Source organism: Haplochromis burtoni, unplaced genomic scaffold (assembly GCF_018398535.1).
Source record: "Haplochromis burtoni strain Fernald_Lab_line unplaced genomic scaffold, NCSU_Asbu1 Contig_460, whole genome shotgun sequence".
NCBI classification, from domain to species: domain Eukaryota; kingdom Metazoa; phylum Chordata; class Actinopteri; order Cichliformes; family Cichlidae; genus Haplochromis; species Haplochromis burtoni.
Window position 1 is genome coordinate 414,154 of NW_024582821.1, and position 14,225 is coordinate 428,378.

The following is a 14,225-nucleotide window of genomic DNA, read 5'->3' on the forward strand; positions in this document are numbered from 1 at the left end:
GACTAAGTCTAAGAAATAGTCAAAGTCCTAAACTCTGTAGTTGGACACCATAATAGAAATGTTACTAAACATGAATTATCTCTGCAAATCTGTTTGTGAATTGTATCTTTATAGCAATTATTGCAGGTTATCAAAAACTTAAAAGCCATCTTTTTCTGTGGTTGCATTCGCGTTGTGCACAGCATGAATCTGTGTGTGACTCAAACTAATACGTGTACATCTGCAGCACGAAGCAGACACGGCTCTGAGGAAGGCCCGGCTCCTGCAGACCCAGCGACAGGATGAATACGAGAAGGCCAAGGTGTCGACTAGTCGGCTGGAGGAGGAGCAGACTGGAGGGGGAGGGGGAGCGGCAGCGGCAAAGCAGCTAGAAAAAAGGCGTAGACTGGAGGAGGAGGCGCTGCAGAAGGTAGAGCATCACCTCTAATAGTCCAATCTATCCATTTTAGATATCAGTGAATTTGTTTCCTGTGATTATAAAGCCTTCAGTTGCCATTCGAGAACAAGTGATTAGTCTCTATTTGCAACATGAAGATCAGCTTTTAGTCATTAAAGTTCTTATTTCCTATTTTTTCCCCCAGATTTGAATCCATCACTTTAATTGAAAATTTCAGTGATTTATATTCTTTCTGTTGGCAGGCCGAGGAGGCCAAAGATCACTGCAAAGCTTGTCAGGTTGATGTCGGGGTGAAGAGAGTCGAGCTGGTCAACACCAAGAATGAGATTATCACTCAGATCCGAGAGATGGTCTCCCAGTGTGACCTCACCCTCAAGGCCGTAAGTTGAAATACGTTAAGTCTTTAAAGACACGTTAATTTAAACTGAAACCAGGCTGAGTGGTAGAAATAATGCACACCTCCACCCATAAGTTAACACTGGCTCAAAGTTGCTGAATCATCATTCACTGGAATGTGTCCCTGTTTCAGGTGACCGTCAACTGGTTCCAGCTTCAGCAGGCCCAGGTTGTGTCTCTACCTGTCAACCACCAGACTCTGTGTGAAAATGCCAAGCTGTACGAGCCTGGCCAGCGTTACATCGACTTTGTCAGGAGTTTACCTACGGATGCGCCTCGACTTGAGTGTCACTCGTTGGATTCACCGGTCACACAAAACACAGGGTGCGATGTCCCTTCCTCTTATTTGCTGTCTGAATGTGGTCAGAGCTTGTCATTTTAAACAGGTGTTTAAATGTAGTTTAGCTATTTGAACATTTGAATTCAATTGAAATGTGATGTGTTTTTAAGGTAATCAAATGACCTTATCTTAGTTTACCTTCCTAAAGGTTTTTACTTGTTATTGGGGGGGTGGATTTATTTATTTGAAGATTTTAATTTCAGCATCGTTTAGAAGGTATGTCGTATTTTTAGTGGGATGCATGCAATGGAGTTCTGCAGGGTTCTGTGCTGGAACCAATTCTGTTTATATTAACCATGTTTTCCTGCAGCTATGTGATTTGAATTGAATGCTTTTGTCTCTACATTTTGTGTTGACAACCAATTACTTCAACACCTCAAAGCTTCACTGTTGGAACTGTAAATTTAAGTAAATATAGTACTGTAGCTATTACTGTCTGAGACTGCACATACTTTAGCGGTGATAGGTGGAGTTCCAGAGTCAGAGAGCTTGCTTTGGAAAATCTGAAACAGTTGTGACATCGCGCTGGCCGGGGCTTCCTGCGGAAATTACTGTGGTCACGGGAGAAAGGAGCTGGGCCAGTGGGCTTACCATCAGTTTACTAAACCCCGTCAGGGTTTCCCCTAGCATTAGTTTTGGGGTGGAGGCTAGCCCACTGTAAGAAGCCACAGCAAGAAAACAACAAAATTAAAAGATGAATTAGTTTATTTACCAAATGTAGCCCCACTTTTTCTTATTTCTTATTTTGAGCTGTGCCACTGTCTCTACATTTGTCAGTCATCTATGGCTGGCCTAATTCTCTAGGGGTCACTGCTGCACATTACTCACACAAGGGGAAACATAGCTCTTTGAAGATTTTCAGCACCATTAAACTCATGTACACACAAAGTCTGATTGACCAAGATGACACACACATTGGTCACTTCATAATTAGGCAAATGTAGTATCGACTTCTTTTGAAGGCTATGGTTAAAAATAGACGGTTTCCCTTTTGAGAGAGTTTTGTTGACGCGGGTTTTGGGTCACACACACAAATACCAGACAGATGGAAATAACAGTGTGCTTTGTTCTCACTTAGTTTTCTCCCTCCACGACCCCCACTCTCCTGCCTCCACCACACCCACCTCTGATCCCTCTGATCAAAAGAATTCAGCTTGGGAAAGAGGAAATGAAACTTAGGCCCACACACCAGCACTCATATGCTCTCACATGCACCCAGTGCAGCGGCCACCAAAAGGTTAAATATAGACCCGTGACCTACTTATTGTATATTGTTAGATGCAGCTGGATACTTAGCCTAACAATGGATGGCATCACATGTAGCTTTTGCCATTCCCGAGCTTATCTGTGTCAGTTAGTTGTCATTATGCTCTAATTATCTGCTGTCTTTGATTGGCTGATCATTCGTGGATCGTATCAAAACTGATGAGATTTACCAAGTGGAAATTTGTTCCATCAGCAGAGGAGGAAATGTGGATGTTGACTGAGCTTAAAATTGTCTTGAAGTCAGTGGTCTTACTGCTAGACAGGAATCCTCAAATATAATATTGTAGGTATTAGATATTCATACTTTGTATGGGGACTAACAGCATAATTTGGCAGCCAGGAGGCTGAAAGCTTTGCTCTTTGTGAACTTTCCCTATTCTGGGGATAAATAATGTTGGGGTGTAATAGTCCCTGATGGGGGGATACTTTGATCTCCATATTATTAATTAGATCAATGTAAACAACTGTACATATAACAGTTTTAAATAACTAGGATATGGCATTGTGATTTTTAAGTAAATAATACAAATTGATGTCTTTTTCCACCCTAGGATGCCTTTCAATAAGCGCTCACTAAGTGGCAGCCACTCCTCCCACAGTAACCTGTCACAGGCATCTGTGACCTCTGACCTCCTTGTTGGAGATGATGTGGACAGCCCCATCAGTGCCCAACACCCCAAGATTGCTGAAAGACGCTCCAACGGTAGCGGTGACATCCAAGGTACACGTTTAGGATTTCTTCTATAAATGCAATCAACAGAAACGGGGTCAAATCATGACATCCTGAGAGAAAGTACAAAAACTTTTACACAGCTTACTAATCTCACTGAGTAAATACCTGCACAACAAAGACGGAAACTAGCACTAGAGATAGTTTTGCACTCCACTACATTGTTGCTGAGGGAGGTACACAGCAGTTTGCTCAATGCCTAGCAAGTAAACATTTTGAAATATGAAGTTCGGGTAACCAGGTTGAAGATTTAAACTGGAGCCAACTTCCCTGTGGTTTGTTTTGTTTTTGGTAATGTGTGCAGGTGTTGGCCTCATTACCTTTAGGCCCGCCTTTAAGTGTTTGTAACATAATTGGAAACATGTTCTTCAACTGACTTTGTGATCAGTTTTATAGCATGCAGCTAAAATGGGACTTCTTATCTTTTAATGTTGTGTTTTTGAACAAGCACTTAAAATTCAGGCGCCATTTCGTCCCTGGACCTCGGCCAATCAGGGTGGAGGGATGTGCAGTGATTCGGAAAGTGCTGGAGGGAGCAGTGAGTCCCGGTCCATGGACTCGCCGACTGCAAGCCCAGGTAGGATTGTGAAGATTGTGAAGTCCCCCTAAAATGATCACTAGCAGAACTGATTTAATGCGACACCGCACTCAATAGCTATTTAGCTAACGAGTACGAATGCTGTGTCTATCTGCTGGGTAAATCTCTGCATGCCGTCACACTTGAGCTATCAAAAAAGAAAGAAAGAAAATCACATTCACTTCCTGTCGGTATGTTTTTTTTGTCCCGATAATAAAGGCAGCACGCTGGGTTTTCCCTCCACAGTTGCACAACATCAAACTCATTTGTGTCAGTCTTTCATCACGGTTAAAAGCACCACCCATAGCCAGTGATGGCACATTTTTCTGGACTGACTGTCTTGAGAGCACCTCAGGGCAGCACGCATCTTTTTTTTTTCCCTAGCGAACTTGATGTTCACCCAGGTTTGTTGGTGTGTAATCACAGAGTAAAGAGGCAGTCATGCCTCTTTGTTGCACTCTGCAACGTACGCACACACATAAGAATGTTGCAACGGTTTCCCTGTGCTCCCTGATTGCTGTGCAACAACATGTGTGTTTTGCGTCCTGTAGTTTGTTGTTGTAGTTCTTGTTTTTTGTTTGGTTTTTGTTGCAGGGGCTTTTTTTTGTAATGGTGTTTTTCTCTATATGCACCACCCTTCTGTTCTTTTGTTTTCCATACTTTTGCACTGGGCCTACTTTTTTTGTTCTTTTTTTGCTAAGATGTTTTCCCGTGTTGGTTTGTTTTGCCCATTTGCACGCACTTTCTTAAAATGCAGTGCTCTCAGCTTTCGGTTCGACTATAATCAGAATGCAAAAAGCCATTTGCAAAGAAGAACGTAGCTATAATTGTTATTTTATGTGTTCCTGTCATGGACTTTACATTGAAAACTTTAAATAGCACTATGTCCATTTTATATGTTACAGTGACAAATTTAGGTAATACCACCAGGTTTGTAGTAACCTTGGAGAACATCAAACAATTTCCTGTTAAATTGATTTTACCAAACCTGTGTGTAAGGCATGGCTAGTTGTTATGGGCGGGTCTTGACTGGAGAAAGTTGGTGCACGGTGTTAAATTGTGTATTGGAGTCTGCCACAAAGCTCTCCCAGCCCCCAGAGTGTGAACAATGGCAGCACTTATCTCTGATTAACCTGTTATTGAGCTCATCAGAAGATCAAAAACATTCTGAAAAGGCTCTGATCAGTATTCAACCCCCTTACTCATCAGCCAATCCAGGTGTTAATCCACCACCAACAATAACATGCTGGTTTCAGTTACCAACAATATGTTAAGCCCGCCTTTTCATTTGCTACTTTAAATTCGTCAAATCGCCGTATTGCTTCTCAGTTTTACCGCTGAGATGTAGAGCATAGGAGACAGGGGGGAAAACAGTGTCCTGACGTGACTGTAAAGATGTGGACTTTTTGGTGTGTCCTACCTTACTGTTCAGGAGACTTCAAGAGGAGATTACCCAGAACCCCCTCCACTGGTACCATGTCGTCTGCTGATGACTTGGATGAGAGAGAGCCTCCCTCGCCGTCTGATAATGGTAAGTCAGTTGTATTTGTATAAGGGTTTTGTGTTTATTTTTTTCCTTTTTTTTTAAGGTACTCTTATGTGTTCCTTACACTTATAGGCCACATATTTACATTTGTAACAATGCTCCTTTGCCACTGCAGGTTTAAATGAAATGGTAATCGAAACGGCGAGCTCTCCAGGACCCTTTAGAAACACTCAGATGTCTAAGGCGGCCCAAACCCACAAGCTTAGAAAGCTTCGAGCACCTTCCAAGTGTCGTGAGTGTGACAGCCTGGTGGTGTTTCATGGAGCGGAGTGTGAGGAGGTAACCTTGGATTCCTTTCTTTTATTATTTGTATTATTCCTTTCTGTTTGCGGCCCACAGCATTCAGAGTATTACAAATTCACGATAAAGATTGCCAGAGGCTCACAACAGCTTCTTTATCACTCGTGGCCAGCAAAAAAATCAAGCAGAAACAAAAGAGAAAAGCCACCTCTCCCCTCATCAGCATGTTTGGATGAGGAAATAAAGGGAAAAGTTGAAACTGGCCGCAAGCTCTCCTCTGTGACCAAATTCACTAACTGGTCTCAGTTGGGGGAATGGGCGCTAGAAACTGAGGACCTTTTGTTCGTCTTCTGAGGAGTCCTTTCCATCGTCCCTGTGCACCCTCTGTCCACTGTTGATTTTAGATCAAGTTTCTGTCCATATGTATTAGATACACTGAAGAAGACAATAAGAGCGGCTCTTGGTTGGAGAAACGCTTTTAAAAGAGGTTATACAACGCAATAGACATATTGAGAAGAAACTGACATAGGAATGCAGCTCACTGCAGAGTCTTGGAATGATTCAGTGTGAGTGGTTCAGAGGGTCACTAGATGTGAAGCTTTCCTCGTTTGCTTCTTGGACTTGGTTTTCGGGCAAATTAACAAAAATAGCTACGTTGTGAGGACGTGTTTTTTCGTCAGTTTTTCCACTGTTTTTGTTGACATACAGTTAAAACTGTTCAGGATTTTCTTAGAAATGTTTTACTCTGTCCCTGTTATAACTGAGGTATGTGTCACTGTGTTTGCAGTGCTCCTTGGCGTGCCATAAAAAGTGTCTGGAAACCCTGGCTATCCAGTGTGGCCACAAGAAGCTCCAGGGAAGGCTTCACCTATTTGGCATTGACTTCACACAGTCGGCTAAGAACAGCCAGGATGGCATCCCATTCATCATACGGAAGTGCACGTCGGAAATTGAGAATAGAGCCCTCAGCATCAAGGTACTTGATTGATCATTAATTTTCATGAAACAAAAACCCAAAACTGTAGCATAGATCTGCTGGCACTGGCATTAAAGTTCACTTTTAAAGCATCCAATACTGTGACCATAAAAGTGGCTGCGCTGTGAAAGGCTGTCATTGCTGTCAGGACTAATCACAATGTGTTGAGGGAATTTATCTAATATGTAAAAAATGAGTGTATTAGCGACATATGCAAAAATATGTTTTTCTAAAACTATGTTGGCAAAAAAATAGTTTTTGTGGATTTAGTGATGAAAGCTTTTGGTTTTTCATAGTGATTTCCATCAGTTGTTCTTAATGCTGTGCAGCCTGAATGCCCAAAGGTCATGGGCACTCTGTGTTGGTTTTCAGCCTTGTCCTGTGTGTACAAAGATTTCTCTGGCTTCTCTGGATCTTTATTGGCACTGCTAACACACTGTATGTGATAAAAGTATTTGAGAGACTTCCTTCAAAGCTATTTGTTCATGCAGTCTTTTACAGAGTGAAAGTGAAATTAGAAAAACGAGTCCTCCACTTCACCTTCGATATTTGTTATGCTTTTTAAATTATTTGATAATTATTGGTTTCTGCTTCCGTTACGTTTTATCAAACAAGACCAAAACCCTTTTTAAATAAGAATGAAGTGTTCTCCCTTTTTTTCCTTTGGCTGATCATATGTTTGCCCAGTTTCTTCATATTGATTCCAAAAACTTGTGTGTAATTTTCATGCGCTGATTGCATTTTGTGTGCTCTGAAGGGGATCTACCGTGTGAATGGTGCAAAGTCTCGAGTAGAGAAGCTGTGCCAGGCCTTTGAGAACGGCAAGGATCTGGTGGAGCTTTCCGATCTTTCTCCCCACGACATTAGCAATGTACTCAAACTGTACCTGAGACAGGTGGGTTGCTTTTGGTCATTAGCATAATGAGGTATTTCAGCTTTCATCCTGTGAAGGAGATGGCTAAAGTAGGCTTTGGATGACAAACTGCATTAATACTAAAAATGTGCATTTGTCTGTTTATTTTTGGCGCATAACTCCTGCCGCTTATCACCAGGGTGCTTATCTCTTTTCTAATTCTGTACCACTTGTGTATTTATGTCCATATTTTGGTTGCTGCTGTTTATTATCATCTCTGTTTCATTTGTTTATCTAATTCTTCCTCCGTACTTTCCAGCTTCCAGAGCCACTCATCCTCTTCCGCTATTATAACGACTTTATTGGTTTGGCCAAGGAGAGCCAGAGTATCATTGTGGAGGAACTGGAAGCACAGAGAGTTAATCCCACCACTGCGACCCCTGCGCAGGTTAGCGTCGAGCTCAATCGAGTCCTGTTCAAGATCAAGGATCTGCTAAGACAGCTGCCACCAGCTAATTACAAGACGCTGCAGTTCCTCATAGAGCATCTTCACCGGTAGGGAGGGCTGAATGGATTTCTGGGCATCCCATTACATACAACATATGGGTGTGTTGCTCCTTTTTTTTTAATAATAGTAGGAATGATCATTTCTTATCTGTTTCATTCTCCTTCCAGGGTGACGGAGCAATCAGAGGAGAACAAGATGACCGCCAGCAATCTGGGTATCATCTTTGGCCCGACGCTGATCAAGCCAAGGCAGGCCGATGCTGAAGTTTCCCTTTCTTCTCTGGTGGATTACCCTTATCAGGCGCTCATTGTGGAGCTCCTGATCAGACATTACCAGATGGTCTTTGACACGCCTCTGAGTCCTGTAAGTGGCACCTCGCCCACAGAGGTTGATGCCCAGACCCGCGCTAACACTCGCCTTATGCAACAGGACAAAGAGCAGCAGCTGATCAGGCACTCCAAGTCACTTGGAGACATTAAAGAGGTAACTGGTTTGCCAACACTACGATACATGAACGACACAGGATGTTGTAAATGTGCAATGATAGTAAAGAGTTATTCTGTTATCTATATAGCGTGATAAAGTATAAAAACTATACACAGTACTCTTCTTGTTTAGCATGTGGTAGAGTGGTGGGTTGTTTTCTGTTCTTACTGTCTGTCTTTGTCTTGCAGTCGAGCTTAAAGGTGTTTAAAAGGCATTCGTCTATAATTCCTTCTTCACACTTATTGACTGAGGTTCAGGAGAGGATGCCAAGCCTTGATGGAAGCGATTTTGAACCAGGTCAGTATTGTCACAGTAATAGATAATTATTAAAATAACAATCATGTTGTTATTTTATCGTAAAAGTTTTATTTGTCCTCTTTTTAAAGCTGATGAAACTGATTCAGAGACCCTCAGTTTGTCGTCAAGTGTCCCTGAAGTCGCAAAATCTGGGGAGAGAGGCCTGTGTCGTTCTCATCACATCACAGTCACCAGGGTTCAGCTTCGACACCCTCGCAACAAGCTACCGTCACGGCCGTTTAGCATGCCGGCCGAACGGATACTTAACCGAAGCCAAATAGACGAGAATAACTCCCGGAACGCCACTGACCAAGATGACAGGAAGGGAAGCGGTTGCGACCAGTCCATCGAAGAAGTGGACGAGACTGAGAATACAAAAACAAGAGCGGCCACACATTTCCGGAGTACCTTTATCGACACCCAGACATTACGCAGAACTTGGGATAAACAATACAAACATGAAGTTGCCTCAAGAACTGTCAAAATTGAGGCCAGCTCATCCACAGAGAGTGCAGCAGTGGAAGGCTTGTCAAACTCTGTGCCATCAACCCTCTCCCTTGGAACTACTTACACAGTCGCAGTGCGACCCAACAGGACTATAAAAAGGGAAGATAATGTCACAAAGTATAGCCCCATTGCAACAACTTTCAGAGCCCCCAGAACTCTTCAGCCCCCCCCAGGAACCTTCTACAAGCCCCCATCGGGAAGCAAAGCTAAAGTCCTGCAGAATTGTGCACAAGCTAACAGTGCTGAGGAAGAAGATGAAGAGGAGGATGAGGAGGAGGATGAGGAGGGGGAAATAGGCATTGAGATAGAGGTGTCTGTAGATGAGCCCCTTGAGGAGGACGTTGAGATTGAACAGACAGCCATATCTCAGTCTCCCAGCTGTAGCCCTGAGGAAATGGACCAAAACCAGGCAAAACCAGTGTACCAGAGACTAAGGCCCAGGCGTCTTCCAGAGGTGGAACACAGAGAGGCACATTTTGTTTAAGCCACTTAAAGACATTGTTGTTAGAGCTCCGAGAATCACAATGTGTGTCACGTTAGGAGGAACACGCAGAAACATCTGCATTGACTCTGTAGAGAAAATGAGCAGATGTATGACTGGCACTGTGTAGATCTATTGTAAGTATTATGATATCTTTGATCCTCAAAAGAAAAAAAATGCACTTATAATGCTGTAAATTTTGATTCACAAATCATACATTTACCAATCACTTGCTCAGTATACTCTGGCACACAGCCAGGATATTTATAATTTTTGGATCTGTGCAATTTGTTTTTGTTTGAATATTTTGTGTAAAATTCCTACAGGTTCACGTATGTATGTTTCTATACCAAAAAAAGCCCTCGAGGCGTAACAACACTGCATAACGTTATGGAGATGTGTGGTGCACTTACCTGATAACGCTCTTTCACCATCAGCCTTCTGCCTGCACCGTTGAAGAGTGTTTTAAGCTGTTACAAGTAGTCTGTAATTAAAAACATTGCTAATATTTTTTTTGCAATTTAACAACATCTGTTACGTGATGTACTCTGATGTCTGTGTTTGCGTTTGGTCATGTAAGGAAGCATCACTTACAAAGGGTATAAATCCACTCGTTTTTGTACTGCGTGGTGTTAAATGTGTCTGAAAAGCTTTTAGAAATGCTACAGGATTCTGACATGGCATTATTCTTCCTAATTTTAATATATGTACATTTTTTAATAGCCAAAGCTTTTTTTTCATTGTTTTTTTTTTTGTTGGTTTTGTTGTTGGTTGTTTTGTTTGTTTTTTTACAATTTGAGTAGTTTTATCAATAACCTGAATCTTATGCTTTCTTTGTAAGTAATGGGAAGTGCATCATTTATTTAAATGGTATCTGTTTTTCATGGTAATGTACAAGCCTGGCACAGTGTTGAAAGTTCAGTGTAAGAAAACAGGTACATAAAACAAACACCCTTTTGTAACTTATTAAAATATATCTGACAACTTACAACAGTGATGGTCTTTTGTGCGCGTGTTTTTTTTTTTGTTTTTTTTTACAGGAATATTAATTTAATCTGTGTAATGCAATAAACTGAGTTCATGCAGTTTGTGCAGGATGATAATCTGCGAATAGAGATTCAAGTTTTTGTTAAAATGTAAGGAAAATGTAAGAGTGATGGGATTATAATAGTGGTAGGATTATACCGCACTGTTAATGTCAGGTGGCCGGGTCATGCAGGCCTCTACAAATGGCAGAGAGGTGTTAGCAGGCTCCCAGCACCGAGAAAGGAGATTAAAACAATCTGCTTAACTATTCTGGAGGTCTGGAAACAAGCTGTGTTTGCAACCACAGCAAACAGTCTGTAGAATATGCAGAGTTATTTTATTGTTATTGGCGATCAATCTACAGTACAGGTGCTCTTCTGAGGTAAGTCACAATTTAAGTTGCACTGTGTGCTTTGGATTATGGTGGAAGTATGTGGAAACAGTGAGTGGATAGAGAATGTCATCATGATTGGAACTAAACTAGATTAAATGTATGGTGTGGCTGCACAGACAGTGTGGGATTTCATTTTATTTTATTTTGGGGGGATTGGCGTTAATCAGAAATTGTAGCGAAAGAGCGTTTGACAAGTCTATAATTGTAAATCTGACCATGTCAAGGTCTTGAGCTCATTAACCTCATTACTAAGCTACTGCTAGCTTTCACATGGATTTCTCACCAGATGAATGGACCGACTTGTGAGTTCATCGACAAAATTTAGCCTTTCAAATGCAAATTGCAATTTAGAGTCATGAGTAGTTTTGTAAGACAAAAGTTAGCCTTACTTGGCCCGTAAGATGTTTTATGGTCTGGTTCAATACAGATTTACTGGCTATAGCCAGCCCCTGCGGGGGTGAAAAGGAGGCACCATGGGGGCAGGAAGACAGGTCAGACTCCTGCTGTGGAAGAACTGGACCATCCGCAGGAGGCAAAGGGTAAAAGCTCCACACTCCAGTTGTCCCAGTAAAGGCTAAGATATGCCTCCAGAGCTTTTGACCCCACCAGTTCACACATTACTAAATATATCTTTCATTTTTTAATGCATATTATACAGTGTAAGTCTTTTTTTTATGCGAGCCCAGAATATACTTAAAACTAACACATCTTTACTGATTTTGTCCCAAACTGGGGTTGGTAAGAGTGGAGAATTTGTCAGATTGATAGAAACCACAACTAAAACTGGAAAACCTGCTCATTTAAAAGATGTTGTCTGTTTTAACCAGGTACGTTTGTTCATGGAGATCTTGTGGCCTGTTATGCTGTTCATGGGGCTGGTGTGGCTACGAAAAGTAAATCCACTTTATCGCCAACATGAATGTGAGCAAACAGTTCTTCGCTGGAAAATATTAGCACAGCCCGCTGAGACAGAAAAACAATATCCTCTGTATCTAGTGCAATTCATAAATGTTCTCATCCGCCTCAGGTCATTTCCCCAATAAAGCCATGCCCTCTGCTGGGGTCCTGCCATGGATCCAAGGAATCTTCTGTAATGCCAACAACCCTTGTTTTCAATACCCCACCCGTGGTGAATCTCCTGGCCTGGTGTCCAACTACAACAACTCCATGTAAGCATCAACTGTAGGCTGGCAGTGGGAAGAGTTTTGGATTGGTATTAAGTGTCTGATCTAAGATGAACAGGCAAAATTATTAAGTCGAGTGAAAGAGATGAATCTAGGTATTTAGCCTTAATAATAATTGTTAATATTATGGCCTTCCTCCTCAGATTGGCTCGGTTCTATTCGGATGCTGAAGAGCTTCTTTTTACGGACCCAGAGTTTTTGCAGCTTGGTCGCCTATGGAGGGAGCTCAATGCTATGAGCAACTTCATGGACACGCTACGTATTCATCCTGAAAAAGTCTCAGGTCAGTGCTCTGGGCTTTCATCAACATCCAGCAGAAGCCTTTAGAAGTAAATCCACGGTCAGAAAGGTTCATTTATAAAGTTCTTTCATTAAAGCAGTGGAATAAAAGCTTTTTTCTGAACAATGGTTTAAAATAAGTAGTTTATTGAAATCTTTATATACTCCATGAATACAATCAATAGCAAATCAGTCGTGCCTCTTGCAGATCATACAACACGGGTGTCGTTTACTTCAGACGCTTTTGCCTTTTTTAGAGGTATTGTGACTCATAAGATGTTGATCTTTTAAAAGTTGAACACGTCGCCTGGTAATCGCAGTTTACATCACACCTCACATTCTTTCCCATCAGTCTGTCTGTGCTGTCTGCGTGGAGTAACACGATTACATCACAACGGTTTAAGACCGGCTCGCAAAGTAAGCTGCTTACTTTTGCTGCTAGCACGCTGTTTATTTGGTGGGAAAGCAATTCATATACCACCCATCACACTCCCAGAAACACTCATCCCATCTCAAGGGCCTGCATGCAGACTGCGCTCTGTTCATATATACGTGTGCACTGTACATATGCCATGCTTCCCTACTGGCAAAATAAACCTTTACGATGGGAGTGGAATGGAGCTGAGTGCATTCCAGGCTTTGAATGATTATGTCTGGCTGCTCTCTGTGCTGCCACTTTCATGCAGAAATATGTAGATGGACTAACAGAGCTAACAGAGATCCACATCCACATTCCACTCTCGTTCCCATGAGCCCCGGGAAGGAAAACTAAATCATGCTGAGAATAAAGTTATATAAATGACGACTGTGACTCATGGATATTAAACAGGAAAATCGTCCGACCTCTTTTTCACACATCTGGCATTATTAGCAAGCAGAATCATGATCCACGTGCACTGTTGTGCCAAACATATTTGCTTTGCATTTTACATTGTGAGCCACGCGCAGCTGGCTGGATGAGTAAAACTTGCCTTTGTGTAAGTGTAAAGATTTATTCAATTTCTAAGATGTCTTAATATAAGAAAAATCAGTGCAGTTTCAACAGTACAGACTTTCTACACAACAAGGAAATGTTGCTGTAGAATTATTCCTTAGACTCTCCTGTAACTATGAAAAAGAAAGTTTTTATCAATCGAAAGAAAATATCCTGTTTTTTTTGTCTTTTACTGCTCAGATAACTTTTCTGTCATTTAGTTGTTTTTCATCTGCTACTTAATTACTTAATGTAAATGGATATGTTGGGGGGTCTTTATCAACAGGAAATGCTATAAAATCTATGAAAATATAGCTAAAACTCCAAGATTTAACCTCTCATTTACTTTTTCCAAAGCCATTGGAGTCTTTGCCGAGCTGATTCTGGCTCCCATGCCTTATGTTTGACAACCCTGCTCAATTGGCTTCTCTTATTACTTTTTTTCATGTTTGATTTCAATTTACGTATTTGTTATTCACATTAGTATATGTGCATTTTAGGAATTCCAGAGTTCACAGGCAGGGAGTGGCAGAAGTGATCAGGAACGAAAAAAAAGAGACAGAGGAGGAGAAAAGAAAAAGGGGAAAAATAAGGAAATATTTGAGATTAAACCTCTTGGCTAAAACATATTTAGAATTGTCTTGATACAGCATTTACTGCTAGTATTTTTCTTTAATGACATCAATAACACACACACACACACACACAAACACACACACACACACACACACACACACACACACACACACACACACACACACACACACAC

The 14,225-nt window shown here is 41.5% G+C and overlaps 2 protein-coding genes across 5 annotated transcripts in view; both read left to right on the forward strand.

Moving 5' to 3' along the window:
• The window catches only part of arhgap29a (Rho GTPase activating protein 29a), a 31,007-nt gene extending 20,410 nt beyond the window's left edge, over positions 1 to 10,597 (forward strand). For both annotated transcript variants that reach the window (XM_005946015.3, XM_005946016.3), the window contains 13 exons: positions 227 to 409; positions 640 to 777; positions 927 to 1,117; positions 2,951 to 3,120; positions 3,578 to 3,706; positions 5,139 to 5,237; positions 5,368 to 5,531; positions 6,280 to 6,468; positions 7,226 to 7,363; positions 7,641 to 7,876; positions 7,997 to 8,312; positions 8,504 to 8,612; positions 8,702 to 10,597. In XM_005946015.3, coding sequence (XP_005946077.1) covers positions 227 to 409; positions 640 to 777; positions 927 to 1,117; positions 2,951 to 3,120; positions 3,578 to 3,706; positions 5,139 to 5,237; positions 5,368 to 5,531; positions 6,280 to 6,468; positions 7,226 to 7,363; positions 7,641 to 7,876; positions 7,997 to 8,312; positions 8,504 to 8,612; positions 8,702 to 9,603 — 2,964 coding nt within the window. In that variant the 3' untranslated portion in view covers positions 9,604 to 10,597. The remainder of the gene's footprint in view (positions 1 to 226; positions 410 to 639; positions 778 to 926; positions 1,118 to 2,950; positions 3,121 to 3,577; positions 3,707 to 5,138; positions 5,238 to 5,367; positions 5,532 to 6,279; positions 6,469 to 7,225; positions 7,364 to 7,640; positions 7,877 to 7,996; positions 8,313 to 8,503; positions 8,613 to 8,701) is intronic.
• Positions 10,598 to 10,663: 66 nt separating this feature from the next.
• The window catches only part of LOC102302509 (retinal-specific phospholipid-transporting ATPase ABCA4), a 31,447-nt gene continuing 27,885 nt past the window's right edge, over positions 10,664 to 14,225 (forward strand). For 2 of the 3 annotated variants that reach the window (XM_042213614.1, XM_042213615.1), the window contains exons 1-3: positions 10,664 to 11,941; positions 12,048 to 12,189; positions 12,348 to 12,487. In XM_042213614.1, coding sequence (XP_042069548.1) covers positions 11,695 to 11,941; positions 12,048 to 12,189; positions 12,348 to 12,487 — 529 coding nt within the window. In that variant the 5' untranslated portion in view covers positions 10,664 to 11,694. The remainder of the gene's footprint in view (positions 11,942 to 12,047; positions 12,190 to 12,347; positions 12,488 to 14,225) is intronic. The other variant, XM_042213616.1, reaches the window with a different exon arrangement.